This window comes from Camarhynchus parvulus, chromosome 3 (assembly GCF_901933205.1).
Source record: "Camarhynchus parvulus chromosome 3, STF_HiC, whole genome shotgun sequence".
Lineage (NCBI taxonomy): Eukaryota > Metazoa > Chordata > Aves > Passeriformes > Thraupidae > Camarhynchus > Camarhynchus parvulus.
The window spans coordinates 4,047,063-4,062,773 of record NC_044573.1 but is presented as its reverse complement, the minus strand read 5'-3'; the positions used below and the strand labels follow the sequence as shown (position 1 = coordinate 4,062,773).

At 44.5% G+C, this 15,711-nt stretch overlaps 1 protein-coding gene across 1 annotated transcript in view; it reads right to left on the bottom strand.

Annotated features, from left to right (window-relative positions):
• Nucleotides 1-1,456, bottom strand: part of CCDC88A (coiled-coil domain containing 88A) — a 67,641-nt gene extending 66,185 nt beyond the window's left edge. The window contains 3 exon segments of the mRNA XM_030944285.1: nucleotides 254-354; nucleotides 476-857; nucleotides 1,394-1,456. Coding sequence (XP_030800145.1) covers nucleotides 254-354; nucleotides 476-538 — 164 coding nt within the window. The 5' untranslated portion in view covers nucleotides 539-857; nucleotides 1,394-1,456.
• Nucleotides 1,457-15,711: the final 14,255 nt, after the last annotated feature.

Sequence of the window (15,711 nt, the reverse complement as noted above, 5' to 3'; positions counted from 1 at the left end):
TGATTCAGCCTGCATCACACTATACATCCTGCAAATACATTGCTCGGACACTCAGCTGTGTGGAGCTGGGATCTGCCACGATCCCAAGTCTCCTCTTAACTCACCACATGACCGGGTCACGCACAAATGAAAGTAATTTACCAAGGTCAATAAGGGGAGAGGGGGAAAAGGGTTTTTTCATAAGGTGGCAACAAAATACAAGAGAAACAAACCAGCAAAAAATTACCCCAAGGCAGCGCTTGCCCACACTCACATTTGCAGCATGACTTCGTTCAGATACACTCCATCCACCAGCGCCACATATTCCTCCAGGTTGGTCCCATTTCCTCCAGCCAGCGGTCCGAACGTCTTCACCTGGAACAGAAGCAGCAGCAGCACCGTGACGCCGAGGCCACCTCGCTCCCCTGCCGCAAGGCTCTTCTCAAACAATGAGCAAATCAAACCAGGAACGTGTGAGGGGAAAATGAACGCTTACCCAGGTGACAAGAGGGCTCGACATGAACTGCTCCAGAAGGGGTGTGAAGATCTCGTTCTCCATTTTACAAAAAAATGGTTAACATCAATGCAGCTCCTCTGATGCAAAAAATCAAGATAAGTCCTTCACTGCAGCAACTCTCTGGAATGCTCCAAGGATTCAGCTGGAGTGAGTGAACCCCATTTTTACCGAGCGATGCAACACCAACAAAAGTCAGTGCACTGGCAAGCGGGATTTATCTTCCTCTTTCAAGAAAAAATGCATCCGAAAGTCCATCTACGCGAATTTCAGCCTTTCCATTGATGCCTCTCCCTTCCTACATAGCGAAGAGGTGGAAGGAAGGAAGGAAAGAAAAGAGGGAGGCTGCCTAGCTACTGGGATTCTGCATCAGACAAAAAAAAAAGAGAGGAAGGAAAAATCTGCTTCAGCAGCGGCAGCGCCTCAGAAAGGAAGGAGAAATTCCAGCGAAACTCCGCGAGCTCATCCTGCCCCTTCCCCACAAAAAAAGCCCCGAGCCCGGGCGAGGGGAGCAGCGAGGGCAGCGCCCCCCGCCCCTCTCGCAGCCAAGCCCCCCGGGCTGCGGCTGCACCAGAGCCCCGCTGCCCCCCCGCAATGGCACCGACAGGGAACCGGCCCGAGAGGGATCGGGGGCTATTTTAAATCAGTTCCCTTTTCTATCCCTTCCCTTTTCCACTCAACTACGGCGCCAGAGAGCGGCAGGACCGGCACACGCCGCCCGGCCCCGCAGCCTCGCCCTTCCCCCGCGCTGGCCGCTCCCCTCAGGCTCCGCTCTCCCCTCGCCGCTCCCGGAGCGCCCCCCGACCCCTCCCCAGCTGTTCTTCAGCCGCTCCGCCGCCGCCTCCGCGGCACCAGCTCCGCTCCGCTCCCCACCCCCGTCCTCCCGAACTGCGGGGCCACCTCGCCTCAGCCAGCGCGGCCGCGCCGCATCGCTCGCCTCGTCCTCGTCCTCCTTCCCTCCCTGCCTGCCTCCCGCCCTCCCTGCCCGGTAGCCGGCTCCAGCGAGCGGATCCCTCCGCCCGGAGCCGGGTATCCCTCCGCCGCCGCTCGGGGATGGCGGCGCGATTAGAAAGGGGCGGGGCCGCGGCCAAACCGCTGCAGGACTCGCGCCCGGCGCGCGCGCGCGCGATGCGGCTGCGGGCGCCGCTCAGCCTGCGGTGTGGTGAGGGGGAGAGAGCCTCGTCCCTTCCCCGCTCTGGGAGTAAAGGTGCCCCTGAGGGATGATAATGCTCTTTCAATCACCCTTTTGGGGGAATAGAGGTGCCCATGAGGGAGATGCTCTTCCATTCCCCTCTGGTGGAATAAAGATGCCCGTGAGTGGAAAACTCAGCGCGGGAGGGATATTCTCCATTTCCCTTAGGAGAATAAAGGTGCCCGTGAGGCAAAAAGTGTAGGAGGGAAAGATGCTCTTTCATTCTCCTTTGAGGAATAAAGATGCCCGCGAGGGGAAATCTCAACCTAGAAGAATAAAAGTGCCCGTGAGGAAAAAAGCACGTGAGAGAGGGAGAGAGAGGCTCTTCCAATCACCTCTTGTGCAATGGAGGTGCCCGTGAGGGGAAAAGGGCGGGAATGAGATGCTCTTCCTTTCCCCTTTGGGAAATGAAGGTACCCGTGAGGGCAAAGCCTGTGAGGGAGGGAAATGCTCTTCCATTTCTCCCTTAGGGAATAAAGGTGCCGATGGGGGAAAAAACTTGGCACGGGAGGGATAGTCTCAATTTCCTTTAGGAGAATAACGGTGTCCGTGGGGAAAAAACACGGGAGGGAGAGAGGGAGGAAGGAGAGGCTCTTCCATTCCCCTTGGGGGAATAAAGGTGCCCATAAGGGGAAAACTCAGCACGGGAAGGAGAAAGATCCTCTTGCATTCCCCTCATGCGGAATAAAAATGACCGGGAGGGTAGAAGGGTGGGAAGGAGATGTTCTTCTATTCCCCTCTCGGAGAATAGAGCCGTGAGGGAAAAGCTCGGTGTGGGAGAGAGATGACTTTCCATTGCCCGTTTAGGAAGTAAAGGTATCCATGAGGGGAAAAGTGTGGGAGGAAAAGACGCTCCGTCATTCTCCTTTGGGGAAAAAAGGGGCCCATGAGGGAAAAAACTCAGTGCAGGACTGAGATGTTCTTCCATTTTCCTTTTTGAGAATAAAGGTTCCTGTGAAGAGAAAAACTCTTACCCTCAGGAACTGGAATCCAGAAGCAGGACAGGTTTCCCCTCAGGAACTGGAATCCAGACACATCCATGATAAGGTAAAATCCAACTTTCTGGAAAGGTTTTGTGGGGAATCAGAGGATGACAAGCAGTGTGCTGGCCTGATTATTGTCCCTTCCCTGAGCCTTCTCCTGCTTCTTGTGCTTTCAGTAGTCAGTCCTGCATTAATATGCATGGATATATCTGCTTAATACATTATGTGGTTCATTGGCAAAGCATTTTACAAAATCTCAAACTAAATCCACCTTCTCTTCTGTGTGGTATAAATTGCAGCAGCATATCTTTCATTTTGCACACCTAATTAAAAAACCAAAACAAAACAAAAAACAAATCCTGCAAAACATTGCAATAGAAGTGACTGAAATTAAGTGCTTTTGAAACAAATCAAGTAACAGCTAAACAGATACGGTTTTCCTTAACCCAAATACCAGATAGATATTTTTCCTAATGTCCAACATTGGGAAAAACCCCAATTCCAATCGTGACTTGTTTCCCAGAATGCCTAAGTAACAGATTAGAAAAATATAAATTATGAACCTTGTAATATTAGTCTGTCTTTTGCGTTCTAAGGATTTTTTTTTAAATTTAGACAATGTTGCATAGTTCAATGACTTTGATTCTCACAGATCCCTAGAGTGAACTCAGCTCTCCTGTGAAACAAAAGAAATAAGGAAGGGCAAAGGAAAACTCTGCAGTCTTGGTTCTGAATGAGAACCTGGTGATCCATGGGTGAAATAACTGCCAATAAATTCCCATCCCTTCAAGACAACCACAAAAGCATTTTTGTACAAGCCTGCCCAGCCAACCGCTGCACTCCCCGGGCTGGCAGCAGTCTGTAAACATGCGACTGTGCCCACAATGCCATGGAACTTCCCTGCCTCATCCCCTTGTTTCTTCTGGGCTCTAATTAGGCAGTAATGACTTTGGCATCAAGCAATTTCTAGGAATTAGAGCCCAGCCAGTAGAAGTTGATAGTCCATGTAGTAGTAACAGCAGCTGGCTCACAGAAACCATTTCATACTGAGCTTCCCTAGCATTAAAAATTGAATTAAATGGTTTTAGATGTTTTTGCTTCCATCCACATCATGCAATTGGCCTGTGTGCTCAGCGCTGCTGTTGATCACTGCTCCTGCAGAAAGAGTGCTACATTTGAGCTATGAAATGTACTGTCAGCTGTTTTACCTCGAATGATTTACAGTTCCCTATTTGAACTGGAGATTGGTACAAGATAACATTTCAGAGAAGGTATCCAGACGCAGTCAGAAGAGTTTTGTTTTCAGTTTTGGTTTGCATTGGGTTTTGTTTTCTTTTTCTTTTTTTCCTCCCAAGACTAAGAGCCCTGAAAACCTATGAAGAAACTCTAAAGTTTCTTCCAAGTAGCTGCCACTTTGTCCCACCCAGTGTGAGAACATATACCTCCTTTCAGGTACACACAGACACCGGCCAGGATGAACCGATGCCAGGGCAGATGTTTGCACTGGAGTCAGAGCCAGAAGAACCTGGACTGCAGCCACCTCAGCGAGGTGAGACAACTCGCCCTAGGACAGGAAGCTGTCAGCCTTTGATTGCTCAACCCTTGTTTGACAGACAACCCTTAAAATGAATTTAAATGTTTGGCTTTGGAGTTATTTCTCTGATCTTGAACTGAATACGGAAGGCTTTAATTTTCAGCGTAGCTGTCAGGAGTCCCAGGAGCATTGTTCTAGGAAATACTTAGAAGTCACAGCTCTACAGGGCTGCATTACTGTAACCTGTAGCTTGTGATATATTTGGCTGCATTGTTTTAGCACTTTTTACCTGGGAAGGCTCCTAAAAGAAAGTTTGATGACTGCACTTACAGTGGTCAATCCCAGAAGCTGAAGAAGTTGAGAACTGAAGTTAGCTGACCCAAAAGAGAGAAGAGACATTATTATAAAACTGAATTCTAACTACTCTAGGAATGTATATTCAGGAATATTTTGGAACTAAAAACATATCCTTTTTATAATTTGAAAAAATGCATAGAGGACAATCTTGTTCTTTCACATCTCATTTTCTGGAACAGCACTGTCAGTATTTAATACAGAGTGTGACCTACTGCTTCTGAACAAACAGATTTAGAGATTACCTTGCTGTTAGAAGAGCCATGTTTGTTCTTGTACAGGTAAAGCACCCCCATCTCCTTTCTTTTGCATCTTCCATGTGCCACAAAGACTGTACACAGAAGACATGGAAATTATAAATGATCTATGCCTAGATCCCAGATCTGCAAATTGAGTTACTTCATCTTCTCGGTGAACTTTTTTTTTTGCTCATGGCATCATTTCCTGTACCTGCTATTGCAAAATCAAAATTGAAAAAGAACATCCAGAAACAACCTGATGCCTTGAATCTGCAGACAGCAGGAAAGAGTGACCATGTACAGCCCCACTTACCTTGTCAGGGTTTGTCAAATCATTTCTGGTCAGCCCTGCCCGCAGCGAGCCAAGGGAGGGGACAGTTTGGGGCTTAGATGACAACCAAGCTTCGCTTTCTGGCTGATGCAAGACGCAGTGGTTTTCTCTTCCTCTCACACATGAGCAAAGGGAAGAGGTGACGCTGCTGGCTCTGCCTCCCAGCCAGCACTGCTGGGCTAACAGCCTTTGCCTGATGGGACCTCAGGACAGGGAAAAACAGGGACCAAGCGTGGATGTTTGGGATCCACAGCAGGGTTATGAAACCACAGCCAAAACTGGAATGTTCTGATTGTGGGGTTGGCTTGATAGGACAGTGTCTGGTGAAAACTGCAAGCCAATGACAAGGACAGCCACCTTTCTTGTCCTGTTTGCTCCTAGAGAATCCCATTTCCCTATCAAACCCTATTCCCTATCAAGATGGGCAATAAAGGGAAAGGGCACTGAGGGCCTGAGCCTTTGTAAGTACGGCTATGAATTCCTAAAGGTGCCACAAATACAGCAGACTAAAAGCTACTTTTTGTTCCACGGGAGCGCAAAGAAGGGGAAATCCCTCTGTAACATTAATAAAGAACTGAAAATTCCACAACAATTTTTGAAGCTTTCTTCCCTGCTACAGTGTCTGCTCTGACGTGACCAAAATTCCCCATCAACTTTAAGGGAACTTCCTAAGAAAATGGTAAGTAACCTCAAAATGAGGGTATTTTGAAAAATTAAGAAGAAAATATTAGGAGCTTGGGGAAAGTTGGTGTTGTCCATTTAAGATTTTTTACAGATCCCAGACATTGTGGCAAATAGCAAGAAATTAGCCCAGAGACAGCAGACAAAGAATACCCTGTACAGGTACCAGTGTGAAATGCACCAGAATTTCCTGTCAGGCGCAATGTTCATTGCAAGAACAGCCATTGGCCATTTCCAGCCATGCCTACCTAATGCATCCACACTTTCCTTCAAGGACTACATGGACAGTATTTAAAAGGTGAAAGATTTGGTGAAACTGTCCCACTGAATACTGGGATTCACCTAAGGAGGGAGGAGCCTACAGCTTCTTGTTACTCTTCAATCAGTGGGACAGGCAGGAAGAATGTTACTGTGGCAGGCCAACTGATGTGATCAGAAATAAACCAAGTGTTTGTCTTGATTTTTAAATTTAATAGCCATTCCTAAGATTTTCCATAGGTTTAAACTCTTAAAAGGTGTCAGAGAAGCACTCCCTTTCAAAAAAAATTCATTTGGACTTAGTATTACAATTCAGTTCTTTTTCCTGTCTAGCCAATAAAACATTTATCTGTTTCCAGCTGCCATCTGTGAACTACAAGACTGTCTAATAACGCTGATGGTGAATTCCCCCTTGTTATTTGCTGCATATAAAGGAAATAAATTGTTATTTTCCTAAGAGCAAGCATTGAGCATTACAGCAAGAGCAGCAGTTACCAGGACAATAGCTCTGGTACTCACTTCTGCTGTGGCCAGTGGAGTGAGACTGAGCAAAAGCTCTTGCTGACATGCCTTCTGTCAGAGGAGATCCTGCCAGTGCGAGCAGTGTTTCTTACAAACTGGGTCAGAAAGATGAATTACAGAGCACGCTCTGCATTTCCTCTGCTGAGGAGCAAAGTGCAGCCCAGGCTGCTCATTGTTGGCAGCCACAGCTGCCCGTGGATCTGCAGGTCTGTGCCTTGGGAAAGCAAGACCCTGGAATTGTACCTACAGCACTAGGTCTGTAGTCATCATCTCGGATCCCTGATGTACAGAAATGTTGAGCTGGTTTTCTTCTCTGGTGTTTTCCTTCAGCATGGAGCACTCTCTCCATTCAGCTTCACAAAACAGAAGGGGTTTCTTATGCCTGGGGAAGACTTTTGTACCTCAAACTCCATTTGCCCCAATTTTACTTTCTTATGGCATTAAGCTTACTTTCTTTCACAGCACATCCCAGGTAATTGTCTCCCTGTCCTTTGCCATGGACTCTTGCTGGTGCCTCCCTCCTTTCACCCACATTTTGCAGTCTGGATGTCACTTGACCCCAGGAGCTTGGGCAGTGCTGCCATCAGAGCCAGGTTTCTGAGCTCACGAGAGGTTAAGTTCCAGAGCCTTGCATCACTTTGATGTTACCATGTCTCATTAGAGAGGCATTCCTCACCAGCTGGAGGTGGCTCTTCCCAAGGTCAGGAAATAATGAACTGGGTGGAGAACATTTCTGTCCTTGAAATTTCCATTTGTGTATGTGAACTTAGTTATGAAAAAATGCACAGCACAAAGAATGCAGCTGTAGTAGAATAATTTCTGTCCAAGCCTCTGCTCTTCTGAGCTCGCTCCCTCAGGATTATCCTATTCATTTTCATGTCTGATTTTACCCCTGGTTATTTGTCAAATTATTTACATCTGAAAACAGCTTTTCTCTCCATGAAATACTGGTGAAACAATTAAAAGCTTTTAAGATATCCTTATTTTGCCTTTGGGAAAAGAATTTGACAAGCTTATAGAACAAGAAAGCACAAGTTATTTACAGCATTAAAATGACTGATATTAAAATATATGAACTAATTAACAGAAAAAAACTAAAGGTCATTAAAAAGTAATTAATGCTGGATTAAAAAAATAGTAATTAGACTTATTAGATAGCATTCCTGATGAAGGTTCTTGAAAGAGGGTGGATTCCTGGGTTACCTGGAACTGGGAACAGCCTACTCACTCAGACCTCTTTCAGACACTCTGTTAACTGCATGATCCCTTTGTTTGCATTAATAGAGGGTTCAATTCACTGTGACACCAACTGAATTGTGAATTTGATTGGAGATGAACACAAAATTGGAATTCTTACCTGTGTTCATCTCATATGCCATTTTTAAATCCAAATCTACCACCCTTTAAAATTTCTTATTGAAACATTTTTCTACAACAGGTAATTTTTCTTCTGCTAAAACCCACAGTAATACATTTGGTCATTCTATTTAGGCTTTTGCAAACCACCGTCATCAACAGCTATTTCCTGCCTATCCCATTCCAGTGCCTAAATATCTCCCTCTGTGGATTCTTCTTGCCAGCTTTATGTACCTACAAAATGCTCTATTTTTCCCTAAGGTGGTCATACAATATTGAAGTTCTTCATGATTTTTATATTCCATTCTGTAAAACAACTTCAGAATTAAGTGTACAATACGCAGTGGCTGAAAGGTCAAAGGATGGTTCAGCAAAATACTAAATTTCCTTCTAATTTGAGGCTTATCCTGAGATGTCAGTTGTCTGGGCCTTTTGAAATCTATTATGAAGCAATTTAACACACTCCTTATTTTTAATGCTAAAATTAATAAGCAGTTACCTAAAATTACTACAGAAAGAGGGTGCCTGGGGGAGTGGTGGAGTCCCCATCCCTGGAGGGATTTAAACCATGCGTTTGTGGCACTTGAGGATGTGGTTTAGTGGTGGCCTTGGCAGGGCTGGGGGAATGAAAAAGATCTTTGAGTCCAACCAATCTAAAAGAGTATTATTTGTTTGATTTTTTAAAAATAACCTGGGTCAGATTAGAATTCTGATTTTTATATATATCACTCTTGATTTCAGTGCTTGATAATTCTTGTGTGGGCCAGAGAAGGTTTAATTCCTCTTAAGGTTATTACTTTTAAATATTAGTAGCAGGTCAAAAATATATAAAGTATTAAAATAAAATAGATATATTTACTATACAAAGTAGAAGATTGTAGCCCTTTTCACACAGAAAATGCTCTACTAAAATAATGAACAGTTTGAAATTTATTTCTTCCTGCTATTATGATCTATAGAATATTTTTCATCACAGAATTAGTCCACCTTAACAGTCTGCCTTAAAAGGATGAGATTATTCAGCTTATTCAGGCTGTATCTCTGCAAAAGGAAAACACCTTAACAAAGAATGGTTTGTTGCTGACCTGCAGCTGGTTATGGCATTTCATCTGAAAGCCTATTTAAATCCTTAATGGTAACATTTATTCCCTCTCCCTCAGAGGAGTATTTTACAAACAAAATTAATTAACGAACGAGGACAGCCAGTTTTGTGCTGTAGCTGAAGCTGACAGTCACCCAAAAGGGCTGTTGGCAGTAATAATAATCATCATCCCAAGGCACAGAGAGGTCTCCTGCCTCTGCTGAGCTCCCTGCAGCTCCCAGCCTGGATGCCTGTGGAGCACAGAGCACACGGAGCTGCTGCAGAGGGTTTGTGTACCAACAGTGGGAACAGCCCACGAGTAACCTCTGACTCAAATGGTCCCTCTCTGCTCCCTGCACACTTCCCCCAGCCCATCCACACTTCCTTTACAAAGATGACTGATGACATGCTTCCAGCTTGTGGGGCTTTTTTGTAACATTTCAGAGCTGATCCTTTTGCACTGAGTGGAAATACACATTGCAAATGATTCAGACTGACTTGACTTCATAACTGCTCGGGCCCAGATCTTCTGCCCTGTCTAGTTCTTTCTTTTCCTGCTTCTGTCCTGATGCAGTTAAGTGGAAGCAGGGAGCAGTGAAGTATTGGGAGTTCTGCAGTTCCCTTTGTACCAGCGACATGGACTGTGTTTAAGAAATTAGTCAGGCATTTAGGGACTGCTAATCCTTCTTGTGAAGAATACAAGGCTTGTTTCTTCCAAGGAATTCCTCTCTCAAGAGCCCATGACATAGTCCAGTTTCACCTACTAAATGTTCTTGCAGCAAGACAAAAAAAGCAAAAATAGGTGTTTAATGTCATTTTCTTCCCTTTCCCCTAATTTTTCATGGGCTGTTTGGTGATGACATTTTTTGATCAATAATATGTCTGCTCTTTGAACAACTAATAATTTTGCTTATTAATAATGATAACAAAGAGAACTCCAGCTGGTTAAGAAGCTTAGCAGTATACAAATTCAGAAATAATCTCAGTTCAATTATTGTGGGCTTGAGAAATGGACACAAGCAGGAGGCTTCCTCCAAATGACCAAATAAATTCTTCCCATAGATATCTTGGATTTCCCTGTCACTGTGGGTTATACACCTATTAAAATATATGAACCAATCATAACCTGTAACAGCAGGAAAGCCACAACATCACATACAGGGACAGTTTACTTCCCCCCTTCTTTTACATACAAAAAAAAAAAAGTAATGGTTGCAAAAGAAATAAGAAAAACAATGAGACAGGTAAGTCAACTAAACCCCAAATTTCTAAATAATGACTTTTCATTCCTACGATGACCCTATTTTAAGTGAAAGTCAAAATTCTGGCAGTAGAGATTATATAACTGGATTTGCTTTATACCAGAAGTACAGAATTGAAGCTCCTTTGCCTTATGTAACATTTATTTTAGCTTATTTTTAGTTGTGACTTGAAAGTCATTCTAGGAGCTCCTTAAGCTTTTTTTTGTCAGTCTACTACAAAGGAAAATCAAGATGAAACTGCAACTCCTCTACATTGTGCTTAAACCAAGAGTGCCCCCATGAGGATTTTTATATATACATGTATATGTATGCATAGGAGTAGACAGCTTGAGGGTGACTAAAATTAAAATTAGAAATTAAACTTAGTACTTTTTCCTACAAATGAGGCCCATAAAGTTGGAAATGGTATTTCTACAGATTTTTTTATTAAGCTGATGTGGATCCAAAGAGGCCTTGTTCCTTCCAAACCTCTCAGTAATTTTGGCTAATCCTAAGACTACGTAATTGAAATGCCCACCTCCTCAAAGCAATAAAAAAGTCTATCAAATCTTACCAAAAATAACACTGCTGGTTTGCAGTAAAGACCAACGTAAAAAGGCTTTGATTCAAAGGATGAAAATGGGAAAAAAATCCTCAGAAATAATGGCAGGTAAGAAAGGTTTCAGAAATAAACGAGATTTATGATATGCCACATTATGAACAGAAAAGGCAAAAGCATGTTAAAATAAAACTTCCCTGACATGGAAAAAAAGTATAAGAGGAACAGCATATGAGAAATTCTGAAAGTGTCATGTATAAAATCTCTTAAGAGAACTGCTGATTTGAAAATCAGAGTTGCTTCTGTTCCAGGGTGTGCCCACATAGGGGAATGGAACGAATTAATCGTACTGAGCTCAGTTCCTGCTGATTGAAATGATCTGAATCCATAGGATGCAGGCAGTGACTGGCACGATATCACACAGCTGCTCTGTACAAAGTGGGGTTTGAGGGGGCAGTGAGCTGGCACTGCCTTTGATATCCATGTCTCAGAGCTGTGCTTTGCTTTGCACTCCTCCTGGTTCTTTCCCCCCCAGCCTGCTTCCTCAGTGGCCCTTGCTCTGGGATCTGCTGTGTCCCTTGGAGCCTCGATGTCCTTTGTGCTCACAGGAGTGGCATCAGACTCCAAGAGCTTTATGCAAGGGACTGGCTGAGCCCTGAGGAGCAGCAAGTGCTGCAGTGGGCCCTGATAATAAATCTCCCAGCCCTTTTGTCTGCCAGCTCTCAACTCCTGTGCACACCCAAAGATGCAGACCTGCAGTTGAGATGTTGGTGATTATCTTGTGGCTGTACACCATCAGCTTTACACTTCACTCACTGTGCATCTGAAAAAGAAATAACCCTTGCCCTATGTATCTCCAGTCAGCTGCTCCTATCCAACCCAAGTACCACTCAGCCTGTCAGGAACTGTCACCCTCTCTTTCCAAGGTCCCTGTCCTTAGTGTCAGAGCTCCTCACTGATGTATTCTGTGGTGAGCAGTGAAGGCCTGGCAGGAAAACCCACTTAATTCACTTGTACCTTTTGCTCAACAACTCCCTTATCTCATTCCTTCATGTTGGTTCTGCTTCAGAGTTTGCTACTCTGGAAGTTCTTCTTTTTCCCATCCCTTATTCCCTCTGGCACCCTGGATTTACAAATGAAAACCCTGCCACAGAAAGTGTTCACTCAGCGAAACACTTTGTGAAGGTCAGTTCAAATCACTCCATCCTATTACAGATTAATACACAACACCACATGAGACCTTCTGGAGGCATTTTCCAAGTACCAAGTATGGTGTTTCATCCCTGCAAAAGCTTTCAGGACATATTTTTCTCATATAAAAGCATTCTGGCACAAAAATGCATACAAACAGCAAGGAGCCAGTAATATTAATACCAAACATGCTAAACTCTATTTAGTTCAGTGAAAACCATGTGTATTTCTGCAGGGTATGTAAAATTGAATTTCAAGTACAGGAAGTGCCCTATTACTACTCTGGCACCACAATGCAGAGCTGCTTTGTTGTTTGCTCTAAAATAGTAAACTAAGCCTGTCCAGCCAAGCAAAGTGTCAGGAAAGAGCCTTCTGATCCCTAGCTCCAAAATGGATCTGGCTGGGCTCTTGTCAGCTCTCCCAACCAGCACTTTTCCTACTTTATCTCAGTGAACACATTACCAGTATTAAGACTCCCAGCAGAGTCTTAAATGCAATTTCCAACCTCCCCCCGACCCTTGTCCTCCATCCAACTTCCCTCATGGCCTAAAGTCCTGCCAGGATTTCTGCCAAGAGTGCAGAAGCACGGATTAGCTTCACCCCGTGAGCCTCAGAGCCCCATTTGCCAGCCCACCACAGGCATACGCAAACCAGCAGAGCTCCATAAAACCTCCCAGAGAAATATCAGGGCAAACCCTTCTGAGCAGACTCTGAGCTCTGAGGAACCAGTACCGGCAACTGGCTAGGAAAACATCATCATCACCACCCCACCCCCAAAAACCCCACCCCAAGAGAAAAAAACTCCAAGAGCCCTAACCACCAACAAACAAGGAGTGATAATCCTGGTCTGCCAAGATCCCCAAAGCTCCTTCATTTTGGGAACAGTGGTTTATCTCCAAGGCTGTCCAGTCAGCCTTTCTCCCTGCGGGCTATTGAAAAAGCTCATGGCTGACTTCTGAGCCTTTCAGCTGAAAGCACAGGGGGCTTTTACTCCTCTCCAGAAAGTAGAATTAGGACTGGACAGGAAAAGCCAGGACAAAAAGCTTTGTGCAGTGGTAACTTCCTGTTGTCATTGTCAAACTAATTTGAAATCACAATTTTTTTGTACTGCTCATTTCACTGCATTCCTGGTCTTTGTTTCCTACAAAATCTGCCTAGCCTGCTTCTTCACTGCTTTGTAAAGACCGGTGACAAGTTTCATACACTTGATATACTTGGCAAGTTTTTCAAGGTTAAAAAGCATGAGCAAGACATGCAGGGGGAAATAAGTCCTGTGAAATGACAGCATAGCCCCCAGCTCTGAACTCCACTGTGAGGTAATCCAGGATTGAGTCACAGAATAACCCACAGTTACACACAGCATCATTTGATAATGAAAATGTTATAAAAGCATAGTTGCCAACTTGGTTTTTTTTAATCATAACATTAAAGCACAAGTAAAAATCCCATAGTCCACAAATACAAACTACTTAATAAATAACTCATGGTGCTTTCATAAAAATCAACTATTAAAAGTTACAGAGCTTAATGAAAACCATGCATACACTGCAATCCTACAGTGTGTCCTCCAAGTAAGAACAGGAGCAGCCCTGCTTGTGCTGCTGTCATTTAACCTGTCCATGAAGCTGTGAAAAGCTCCACTCTTTGTCTCACAGCTCTGTTTCTATGCCTTCCTGAGTCACACTGACTGGTGTGGCAGCTGTATCCAGATATACAGAGAGACACAGCTCAGCACTCCTGGCCATGTCCAACACACCCCAGCTCTTCCTCTGTTCCAGACAGAGCCTCTGCTATTACCATGAGTAGATAGCACCTGTTCTGCTTTGAAAGCAAAACCAGTGAGATACTCCTAGTCAGAAATACAATTTATTAGGAAAAGAAAACCAAAATACATGTAACAATACAAAAGAAAACCCACTGACAAAGTCAGAATACAACCTGACACCCTGTTGGTGAGGGTGTTGGTAACAGTCCAGGCGGATTGGTGGCTGCAGCCCTCCTAGAGTGGCAGATGTGGTTCTGTTGGAGCAGGGATCCTGTAGAAAGGGTGTCATTTTCCTCTGAGGCTCCAGTAGAAAAGACAGCCATTCCTCTGGGAATCCAGTGACTGACTGTTGTGCCCCAAATCCCAGATTATATCCAGGTGGGGATGCTTAGCTCCTCCCCGCTGGGGGGAGCATCTCCCAATGGGCTGTGATCATTCTGTGAGCCATGTGGTGACATTTATGTCCATTAAACAGGAATGGCTCCTGCAGGGATTCATCTCTGAGTCATGCAGAAAGGCACTGATGGGCCCACCAACAGGAGGTAAGGGAGCAACAATGCCCCTCCTGCTTTCAGCAGCTCTTGGGGATGGGAATAGAATATATCTTAATATTGTAACCTAGGACAGCACCTTAGAAAATGAAAAGGAAATAGCACCACAGCAGCATCTCTGTTCTCCCCTCTGCTGGCTGTGGTGGCAAAACCCCTTATTGCTCAGTGCCCCTCAAACCTGCCAGTTGCTGGAAGGCCAATTGCAGCAGTGAGGGAAGTTCATGGGGTGAGTGAGGGGTCTGGAATTCCTGGGCTCTGCTCAGATCTCCGAACAAGTCACTCTGGACACAGGGCTCCATCACATCAGTGAGCTGGCACAGTGAGAGTGTGAGCTGAGAGCGTGGAGTCCCTTCTGCACCTGGGAGCCAGAGAACACCCCTGGAACATGGGATAAAGTGCTGCTCTCCAGCAGATGTACTCTGCTCACCTCATTTGTGTAATTCTTCCAATATCCCACTTGCTACAAGTCATACACATCTGAAATCCATGAAACAGGACTGATGAGGTTCTGTACAAAGCACTTCCATCTGTATCTCTGTGGAAGTATTTCTTTCTTGCACACCCAATTGATTTTTCTGTTTCAGCATTAGAAAGCACAGTTTCTGTCAGGCATTCCAGTGCATTGTTTTCCTTGGGGTTTTTCTTTGGCTTTTATAATCAACAATACAATGCAATTAGCCAAAGTTCTTGGGGGCAACTGAAACATGTGGGTAATAAAAGTCAGAAATGCAAACTCCAGTTCTTCCCCAGAGCCCCCAGAACCAGCACTTTGTCTGTAAATGCCTCCTTGAAAGCCAAGCCCTGAGGTAACACTAAATGACTCAAACCAAACTCATGCCTCAAATAAATTCTCTCTTGCACTGTGCAGTCAAGGAAACTCCAAGGCTGGGCAGCCTTCAGACCTCTTCTAGTCCCACTCCCCACACAGCCCCAGGCAACACTTCAGTAATCCTAATATTGAGGAGTCCTTTTTAAGGGAAGTTCTACAAAGAAATTAAAAATGCATAATTCTCACAGTGCTAAAAACTGAAGAGAAAGTGAAATGAGTCTGTGTGTAGAAGTCTTTCTGCAGAGCTTTCATGACTCTTGGCTGAAGCTGTTAGAAGCTGGACTTGTGTAGAAAGGCTCCTAAGCTCAGAAATAAAGATCTTTCCCCAAAATCAATACACGACTGAAAGTTATATTTTTTTCTTTTTTACCTATTATTGTCATAGATTTGGGGCAACCAGGTTCCCTGACCTCTCTCCTACTCTTATTCAGCAATGAATAAAATGCCCATGCATCTGGCAATTTATTATTTTACTATTTCTAACCATCTCACACCCTTAATGACACCATTTCATCCTCCACAGATGCCACCTTTCCTGGCTCAGTGAAACT